The sequence below is a fragment of the Prionailurus viverrinus genome, chromosome D3, assembly GCF_022837055.1.
Source record: "Prionailurus viverrinus isolate Anna chromosome D3, UM_Priviv_1.0, whole genome shotgun sequence".
Classification (NCBI taxonomy): domain Eukaryota; kingdom Metazoa; phylum Chordata; class Mammalia; order Carnivora; family Felidae; genus Prionailurus; species Prionailurus viverrinus.
The window spans coordinates 36,534,905-36,545,481 of NC_062572.1; the positions used below are offsets into that span (position 1 = coordinate 36,534,905).

The window sequence follows — 10,577 nt, forward strand, 5'->3', positions numbered from 1 at the left end:
GCAACCAATTTATAACAGGTTTCCTGATCTGACTCAAAAAGTAGTGGGTGAGTCAAGGTTTCTCAATGGAAAACCAGACTGACATGGTCAATGAACCTATTATTTATTACCCAATGTACTGAGCTGTTATTAAACAGTATGCAAAGAGAAGGGAAGTACAGCTATTTATATCTTTGAAATGGAGATGGAGTTTACATCTCCAATATAAAAGATCTGAATTTGTAGTATGCAGTAGCAGTCTATTAAACCTCACTGAATAAACAAAAATTTTGCCTATTTTCTCTTTCCCCTGAAGTGTTTAAACAGGCCATGGCAGGCAGAGTAATAGTGCCCCCCAAATACCCATTTCCTAATCCTGGAAAGCTGTGAATGTATTAGTATGCATAGCAAGAGAGAAATATGGTTGCAGATGGAATTAAGATGACTAATTAGTTGACCTTAAAATAGGGAGATTCCTATTCTGGATTATCAGGGCCCTTTAAATGTGAAAGAGGGAACAAAGAGAAGGATATGTCACAAATGATGGAAGCAGGGTCAGTGATGCAACAGTTTAACCTGCCTTTGCTGGCTTTGAAGATGGAAGAAAGGAGCCATGAGCCAACAAATAAGGGCAGCTTTTTCTAGGAGCTAGAAAAGTCAAAATAATGGCTTGTCCCCTACAGTATTCCAATAGCTCTGCCAACACCTTGATTTTAGCCCAGTGAGATCCATGTCAAACTTTTAATTTACACAATCATAAGACAATAAATCTGTTATGTCACTAAGTTTATGGTAATTTGTAATAGCAGCAATAAAAACACTAATACAAATGCCTTTTTTGTTGTTGTTGTTGTTAAAGAACTCCTTTAGAGTCCTTGAGTCAAAATGGAGATACCCTGGGGCACTGCAAAATCAGGTTTAATGATCTCTAATGAAATGAGAAAACAGTCCATTCTACAAAACTTAAAGTTTAGAAAGAAAAATGCCACTAGTAGAAGGAGGTTCTACTTCTAGAGTGACTGAGTAGATATTATCAGGCCAAACCACTAACAACTATAAACACTGGGCAAATTATTTTTAAAAAACCAAAACACTTTCTGAAGGCACTGGAAAACAACCAAATGCAGGAAGACACCAAAGGGAGTCTATACTTAGAAGAAGCCAATGAAGGTTTTTTTGCTTTACACTCTATATCTTTGAGCCTAAAAGCAGGCCCACAGGCCTGTGCTGGGTAACTAACTAAAACCAAAAGAGAAAACCTGCAGTCTTAAAGACTTGAAGAACCACAGAACAGTATGGGACAACAGGCATGGGAAAGTGTGAAATCCCAGAAAAGTAAGCCAGAGAGAAGCCCCAAATTCCGTTGGCTGACCCCAAGGCCTGCATGCACATGGGGCCAACTCCAGGCAGTCCAGCTAAAAGAACTGAACCAGTATTTGAGGTGCTGCCTACAAGGGAGCTGGATTATAGTTCAAGTTCAATTGAGTTAACAGCCTGCACAACAAACACTTATGGAGAAATTTAAAAAAATTTAGAGTCTCTATGATTTATTGTTCACAATGTCCAGGATACAATTCAAAATTACTCAACAGCCCATTTTTAAAAGAGAAGGCAGTAAATGGAGATTACCACACAACAATTTCAAAACTGCTACACCCATGTTTGAAAAAAAAAAACACTTCAATGAACAAAAAAATCGAATAGACACTATAAAAAAGAACCAAATGAAAATTCTGAAATTGAAAAAAAAATGTCTAAAACTGAAAATACAATCCTTGAAAATGCCACTCACTCCTACTGAAGCGGTGGCTTGGAAATGAAGCAGCGATGAGCTCCAAAGTGGTGTCAACAACTCAAAAGCCATGGAAAATTACTGAAGAGAATAAGCCTATTCTGACTATTTACTACTCCATAATTCACACTTTTTAGGCAATTCTTGATAATCAAAGTGTTACTGTACTTTTTACAGAAGACTTCAAGAGATTAAGAAATATGGTTCATGGTCACACAACTATGGTCTTGTAGGCACTTCTAGACAGTACTAAGTTATGGGTATTTTTAAATCAATGATGAACTCAAGTCTGTGGCTGAAGAAATTAATGCAGCAGAAATTGTAACAGAATAAGCAATTTCTTTGAAAATGTAAAGGGTTTCCTTAATGGTTTCTAAGAAACAAACTTTATTAAAAGGCACCTCTTTACTCACACATTTCCTAGGTCATTCTGATATTACACTATTTGGAAAAGGACCTGGTTATATAAGTTATAGAACATCCTCACAATGGAATGCTATGCAGCATTAAAAATGACAGTATAGGGGCGCCTGGGTGGCTTGGTCGGTTAAGCGTCCGACTTCGGCTCAGGTCAGGATCTCACGGTCCGTGAGTTCGAGCCCCGCGTCGGGCTCTGTGCTGACAGCTCAGAGCCTGGAGCCTGTTTCGGATTCTGTGTCTCCCTCTCTCTCTGCTCCTCCCCTGTTCATGCTCTGTCTGTCTCAAAAATAAACAAACATTAAAAAAAAAATGACAGCATGGAAATGTCTACTGGTAAGGAAAGTGGATCAACAATGTTTTTATGGGAAAAAAACAGGCTACATAACAATGTGAACAATACCATCAATTTTTCCTGTAAGGTCTCTCAATTCCAGACACAAAAATGTTCACATTTTGGTTATTTACAGGTTGATGAGACTATGGGTAATTTTTATTTTTTGAGCTTATTCTGTTTGCTGTTCCCAAAATCATGTTTTCCCTACAAAGTATTACTTGTGTAATGAAATCAAACATAAATCAAATCATCAGGCTATACACCTTAAACTTACACAGAGATGTGTCAATTATTTTTCAGTAAAACTGGGGAAAAAAAGAAAAACTTACTGATTCATCAAGTCAACAAATATTTATTGTGCACATACTACATGCCAGGCAATATTTGTACAAATAAAAAACTGTTGCAGAAACATAAAATTTGATTGAAATTTCTTCCACTACCTGAAGATATTCGTCAATTTTCACCTATAGCCCTTTCCCTCAAAACCTGGAGAAAATCTATCTGTACTCTTAATTCTAGCCTTTCTACTAGTAGACAAGGTCTACTTCATCACCTCTCACCTGGGGTTCTGCAAGAGCCTGTTTATCTATTTCATCTCCCTGCCTCTGGCTCCTGGCAAATGTATTCCCTCACTCCATCCAGTCATCTATCCAATACGGGGAAACCTGGCCATGACCCTCTGCTTCTCTAAAATCCTTCACTGACTCCACACTGCTTCTAACATAGAGCCAAATTCTATGGCACGGCATGCAAGGAGCTCCAACACCTGGGCCCTATCCACCTCTTTTATTCCATCTCTGGATTCACCTTACTTCCAACAATGGAGTCTAGCAACATTGCTTGAGGCTTCCTATAGGCACCAAGTTTTTTCTTGCCAACTATCAATAGTTTTTTCTCATGTTGTCCTTTCCATCTAGAATATCTCCTCACCAATGTTACTATTGCCTCTAGAAAAAATCTTATACCACCTTCAAACCAAATTGACTTTATTCATATCTCTTAACACTGTACGATATTTACCTTAGTTTCAACTCCGCAACAACAGGGACTAAGTCTGTTTATCTGTAATATAGCGAAATAGTACCAACTATGAGATTTAGAATGTGAACATTTAACAGTGCTTGGCACATGAAAAGTAATCACCAAATGTTACTTATCACTATTATCCACGTTGTTACCTGCAGCCCAGCAGTGAAGTCGAACCTCAAATGTTTATTGAACGACTAAACTCTGCAAATTGGAATATTCCTCCCGTTTTACGACCAAGAAAACTAAGTGCAAGAAATTACAGCCCAATGTCACAAAGCTAGAAAAGGCGGTGAAGCCACTATCTAAACTCAGGTCCAATTCTAAAGCCCTATTCAATTCTACTATGCACCATCTCCCACTCTTCTGCTAAAAACTGACTCAACCTCTCTATTTTACTGCTAGGGGAAAAAAAGGCTTCCTTCCAGTAAATGCTGTAAAAATCGCCATTCCTGGAATCACCATTATTAAGTTAACTTGAATGCGTGTTTCGATTCAACGTCCTTGCCTAAAATAAGAGCATGTACTTGGATCTCGGAACCCCTTTCAAGTTCTAAATCCTTCCGGGTGCAGTTTTTCTGATGGTGTTCTTTCATAGGGTTAATGTGACACGATTATTTATCGAACTTTTCCGATATGCAAAACACAACTGCAGTAAATCAAACACCTTGCCCTAAGGAAACGCTCTTTAAGCTTTCAACCAGCAAGCCAGAGCCTACAATTTCGGAATCCTTTCCAGTGCGCTACTACAGGCCGGCAACAAGGTCACCAGGCTTGATATGCAAGGTAAGGTGCCTCCTTCGTGGGCGGGGGATCTTAGAAACCTATCTGGCCGAGGAGGCCAGGCCTACGTTCCGCGCTGGGGCGAAACAGCAACAGACCACCGGCGGCCCCTCCTTCTTCCTCTCCTTGACCACACTAGGCGTAAACTTCCCAGTCCTGTGGGGGAGGCCACGCACCCGCAGCAGCTACGTCTGCGACCCTCCCTCGGAGCTCCTCGCCGGCGGTGGAGCTGCAGCGACCTCCCTGAGAGAGGACGAAGGCCGCAGTGTCCTTGCCGCCGCCTGCAGGTCGTCCAGAGCCCAGGGTTCTCGTGTGCCCACCACAAAAGGAGACACCGAAAAATAGGGGAGAGTGGCGGCAGTGCCGGGGCTCATTCCGAACCTCCTTACCCACTGGGCGATGAGGCCTGCCGCCTTGGCCCGGAGCGCCGCGGAGAAGAACATGGCGGACCAAACAGTTGGCCTTTCCCTGCGGCACCAGGCGAGAATCCCGAGCGAGCCTGGGACGCACGGCGTGCGCGCTCCCGAGCCGAGGCCTAGCGAGTCCAGGGCGGCGCGCCCCTCCCTGCTAGGAGGCGGCGGGGGCGCGCGGAGGTGCGCGGGGGCTGCTGGGGCCCAGTGGGCGGAGACTTCCTCGCGGCTGGGCCCGGCGAAGACCAGCCAGGCCCGTAAAAGGCCGGGTGCTGCAGGCCGCCGGTGGGGTCCCGACCTTGAAAGGAAGCGTCAGTGAGCTGTACCTTGGGCCTCTAGGGAATGAAACGCCGATCTGGATTTATGGGGTGAGCTTACCTCCTGGAGAGCTTTATGGGAATTACCACCTCCTTTTTTTATTGTAGTTACTTAAAAAAAAAAAATTCCGTTGCACCCCCCCCCCATAAATCATATTTTACAAGTTAAAGGGTTGAAGATGGAAAAGAGTGCTCCCCAGTGAGCTAGACACCAAATGCCCTGTTTCCCATTCTTTTGATTTAGAGATGTGCCGACATATTTAAGGGTGAAATGATAAATCCGGAATTTGCTTCAGAACAAAGGAGATTCAGAATAATGGACATAGAAATGAAACAGTATTGGCCATGAATAGTGACTGTCGAAGCTGTGGTAGTTCTCATGGCTATTCTCGGTACTTTTGTACATGTTAGAAATCTTCCATAATAATAAAACTTAAAAAAAAAAAAAGGCCACTTCCTTTTTGATGTTTGTTTGGTCATCTTTGGAAATTCCAGGTATTTTTATTCAGCAACAGCCGTAATATGCACAGCGCAATTTCCTGCTGTGTAGCGTTTACCAGGCACTTTACTGCCTCTTGATTTTTCCCTTCACTGCCTTCTTTTCTTGCGTGTCATGTCCTGTAGACCCCTTCATTTTGCCCGTTTTCCCTGCTAAACTTGTGAATGGTTTCTGGAACTTTCACAGCAGTATAAGGATTTTAAATATTTATTCTTCATGTGGAAACTCTAGGGGCGCCTGCGTGGCTCAGTTGGTTAAGCCCCTGACTTTGACTCAGGTCAAGATCTCTGGGTTCCCAGTTTGAGCACCAGGAGGAACTCTGTGCTGACAGGTCAGAGCCTGGAGCCTGCTTCGGATTCTGTGTCCCCCTCTCTCTCTGCCCCTTTCCTGCTCACACTCCTCTCTCTCTCTCTCTCCAAATAAATAAACATTAAAAATTTTTTAATAAAATATTGCATTATAACCACTTATGAGTCATATTGTACAAATTATGAAATGTAAGTCACAAGAAGGCTGACAGCCAGTGAGCTAGAAGTATTTGGTTCCCATTTCATTGCTTACCTTTTATATTAGCTTGCTTCTCCTAAACTGGTTCAGTATTTACCTCTCAAAAGGAAAAATATTCTGGATCTCCATGTTGATTTAAATTATTGTATCACAGGGGCACTTTGCTGGTTCAATCAGGGGAGCACGTGACTCTTGATCATGAGTTTGGGCCCCATAGTGGATGTAGGGATTACTAAAAAATAAACTTAAAAATAAAAAATTTGTTTAAAAAATTAAATTATGGTATTATAAATTTACCTATATATATGTACGTGACACTACTATGCACATAAGCTGTTCTTGTAGGCCTCATACAACTAAAACCAAAATATATCACAAATTAAATACATAACAAACTTATTACAAATGGATGATACTAGTAAGACATGGAGTCTGAATCTGGTATACATGCTTTCTCTTGATTCCATTAGGGCCTTCTCTGACCCTAGGTTAAGTCTCCATGATACCTTCCTTATAGATGCCTGCCTCCATTTTCATTATCACATTTACCACCAGATTATAACCTCCGTAGATGTAGAAACCTGCCCTTCCCAACTTGTTTGATTCGACAGCTTTCGCTGATATATGGAAGGCATTCAATACTTGGAAACTGAATGAAAATGTTGCACATAGTACAAATATTTGGACTCTGAAGGGGTTGTATGTCTCTGGTTGGATTATGCTTTTATAAACATGTGTATCTGTGAGAGCGCTTTTGGATACGAGTAACAGGAAACCTAACTGAAGGAAATTAAACAGTAATGAGTTCATTATGTCACATGAGAATAATTCCAAAGGTAGAACAGTTCCAAGATTAGGTCATTCAGTTACTCAAGGATGTCCTTAAAAACTTGAGAGCCTTCCCATCTTTCTACTCAACCATACAGGAGCTGTGACTCCTGTTATGGTCACAAGGTGGCTGTAGCAGTTCCAAGTATCATGTGCAGATTACAACCTTCCCAGGAAGAAAAAGAACTCTTTCCTTTCAGGGGTCTCAGATGTTCCTCCAGCAGACTTCTTTATCTCATTGGCATACCCATCATGGTAGTTAAGAGAACAGGCTCTAGAATGAGACTGCTGGTTCAGACCCTATCTCTACTGCTTTCTAGCTGTGGGACTTTGGGCAAGTGAGTCTCCCTAGTGTTCTGTTTAGTAATAGTACCGTCCTCATTGCTTTATGATGGGAATAAAATGAGTTAATAACTATAAAATTCTTTTTAAAATACTGAGCGTGGAGTAAGTGCTCAGTAAATGTTAGCTTGGATGTCTTCCGTAATGGAATAACATCTGTGGAGTTCACAGTTCACAGAGAAGGTATATATCTCATTGGCGTCTAATAGTCCCAGCAAGGACTTAGCAGATATCCCTAATTTCTGTTACCTACGGGCCAAGAGTGCAAAGAGTAATGTTTGAAACATTAGGGATCAGAGCTAAAGGAGTTAGTCTAGCCTGTTAACATTTCCTTGAAGATGATACAGAAAGTAAATGCTTTCAACAGTCATTCCACTGCCAGTAAGTGTAATACCGCTTTGTTCAACCGTCCAAAAGGTCTGTTAATGTCCAGCATGATTTTGGCTTATCCTTAACCCAAATACTTCTCAAGTGAAAACATTAGGATTAATCTTCTTCACACCTGGTAATGTGAGTTCATTTCTAGAGCCACCCCACTCATAAAGTAATCTAATGCACAACTATTCTTCCCAGAGTCTTTAGGATAGAATTGTGGGGGCTCTTTGAAAAATCGCTACTCTCAAAGCCATCGTTTCTAGGCACAGACCAACATGGTTGCCAGTGATGTTAAATGTTAGTTTCCTAACCCCATAGGCTTGATTGAAATTGGCTTGATTACATACTGTAATGAATATTATGGCTGCCTGGTTAGACATATCCCATGATTCTAAGTTAGTGCTACTATCTTAAGCCCAGGGAAGTTGACCCTAACTATAGTGATCAACCATTTGAGTAAAGAATGTGTGTGGGTTTGGGGTGGGGGGGTGGTGGGTAAGGGGAAATGAGGGACTGGGAGCTAGGAGAATGGGGATAAAGTTGAGGGGAAGGACCAAAAGTGGGAACTTGTGCTCTGCCATTTCTATGATTTCTTCTCCATTTAAACCAACATAAACAGGCTCTAGTGAGGGCATAGTATGATGAAAACCATGAGCTTTGTAGTCAGAGGGACTTAGGATTGCAATTCTGACTTCATCTCTTACTAGATTCTGTGAAGCTTTGGTCCTCAATTTCTTCAAGTATAATTAGAACATTAAATCATTCTCCTAGGTCACATCATACTTATTAAAGCAGCCTCAGGCACTTTATAGTATGTTCTGCCTCCCATATGGCCTACTCTAACCATATTGACTGGCCTCAGGTTTTCTAACATAACATGAAGCGTAGGTCCAGTCTTGTTTTGAGGGAAGAGGAGGGACTGAGCCAAAACTCAAAGGAAGGAGGAAAAAGAGATAAGGCTATTGCTGGATGAATAAGGAAGAGTTTTCAAGAGAGAAAGGAATAAAGGTCCTTCAAGTAGGAAATTTGAGGGTGCAAAAAGTGTGATATAGTCACATTCGTACACTGAAGTGTTAGACCTGCTTCATGCTGTTGCACTCTGAGGTGAGGGGGGATATTAGAATAATGAACAACTTCTTCATGATCTTTCCAAATTCTTCTCAAGTTAATCTGGGATATGTGGGACCAAAAGGGAAAATGAAAATCAAAACAGCCACTAACTTAGCTATACAAACCTCAAGAATAGACTGTCTAAAAAAATAATAAGCAGAATGTCACCTAAGCCATTACCAGATTCAAGTCGCTTGTTACTAAGGAAATTTATCCTAAGGAAATAACTGGGAAAGTCTACAAAGTTGTACAAACAGATACGTTCATCACAGCGTTATTCATAATACTGAAATCTTGGAAGCCATGTAAATGATCATCATCAACAGAGAATTGATTAAACAAATTACAGTACAACCATACAATGGGATGTCGCTCTACAAATTTAGAAGTAATAACAAAGATCAGTATTTATTTTAAAGGAAGGATGCCCATGATGTGTTAAGTTTAATTTTTAAAATTTTTTAAATTTTACAAAACATCATGTGTAACATGACCACACTTTTTGTATGTGCATAGAAAAAAATATGGGAAAGTTACATATCAAAATGGTAACAAGAGGGGGCACCTGGGTGGCTCAGTCAGTTAAGTGTCCAACTCTTAATCTTAGCTCAGATCTGGATCTTGGTGTCATGAGTTGAAGCCCTGCACTGGGCTCTGTACTGGGCGTGAAGCCTGCTTAAAAAAAAAAAAAAAGTTAATAGGGGCTCCTGGGTGGCTCAGTTGCTTGACCATCCAACTTTGGCTCAGGTCAAGATCTCACAGTTCGAGGGTTGGAGCCCCCTGTCAGGCTTTCTGCTGAGCCTCCTTAGAATCCTCTATCCCTCGCCCTTCTCGGCCCCTCCCCCCACTTGTCCTCTCTCTCTCTCTCTCTCTCTCTCCTCTCTCTCAAAAATAAATAAACAAAAAAAATGTTAATAAGAGTTCTCTCTGGGTGTTGAAATATAAGGTAATTTTAATTTTTTAGACCTTTTGTATTACCAATTTATTTCAATTAACATGTGTTATTTTTATTGCAAGAAAATAAAGCCGTGTTCATTTTTAGAAACAGGGTAATAAAGGAAATATAAAAGTGAAAAAATTGATAACTCTCTTTTATACTCACTTCTTTTTAGTGAGCTGGTCTACTCTTCAGAGTAGAATTCCTTATACTGCTATTAATTCAAGTTTTAATTTAGGGCATCAGTGAGTGTGGACTGGGACGAGGGAAATGAGCCAGTTCGTAGGATCTTTGGGCAGTTTTAATTTTAGGCAGAAGAAACAGCTCTGGACTCTTTCCCACAAAGCTGTTCCTTAAAATTCCTGTACAAATCTGAACTCATTTCTTCCTTGACCAGTCACAAAAAGATTCATATATAATTTCTTTAAATAGCCAATTCTCCTTGCTCATATAAAATATTCCTTGACTAAGAAATATTACATTGCGGCTAAGTAGTTCATTTGCTTCATGTACTTGTGTGGTATGGCATAAACAGCCTGAGCTGTGTAATGGAAGAGTAACCCGAGCAGGGTGAAATTGGTTAGAAAAGTCTTTCATTCATTCATGTGCTGTACAAATACATTTTCAGCCCCAATTATCTTCAGCACTGAAGATACATAGATGGAAGACCGTAGTCCCTTCTTGGGAAGACCTAACACACTGCAAGGAAATGATTATAATACAGAGTATGTGTGCAAGATGAAATGGGAGCTTGGAGGAAGGAGTGCCAAAGTCTTCCTGGGGCAGTTCATGCCAGGCAGAGACTGGAAGGCTACATAGGAATTGCCATAAATAGTTTCTTGGGGATAAGTTTTCACCTGAAGGAAGTGAAAGATATGTATTGTTAGAAAGAAGCTGAAAGATCAAAGTGGCAAA

General features: G+C 40.8%; 1 protein-coding gene across 2 annotated transcripts in view; it reads right to left on the reverse strand.

Annotated features, from left to right (window-relative positions):
• NDUFV2 (NADH:ubiquinone oxidoreductase core subunit V2) overlaps positions 1-4,854 on the reverse strand; it is a 30,983-nt gene extending 26,129 nt beyond the window's left edge. The window contains exons 1-2 of one of the 2 annotated variants that reach the window (XM_047827350.1): positions 4,727-4,826; positions 3,549-3,590 (exon numbers count right to left, since the gene is read on the reverse strand). In XM_047827350.1, the coding sequence (XP_047683306.1) occupies positions 3,549-3,590; positions 4,727-4,780 (96 nt within the window). In that variant the 5' untranslated portion in view covers positions 4,781-4,826. Of the gene's footprint in view, positions 1-3,548; positions 3,591-4,726 lie in introns of both variants that reach the window. The other variant, XM_047827351.1, reaches the window with a different exon arrangement.
• Between the last annotated feature and the right edge of the window lie 5,723 nt (positions 4,855-10,577).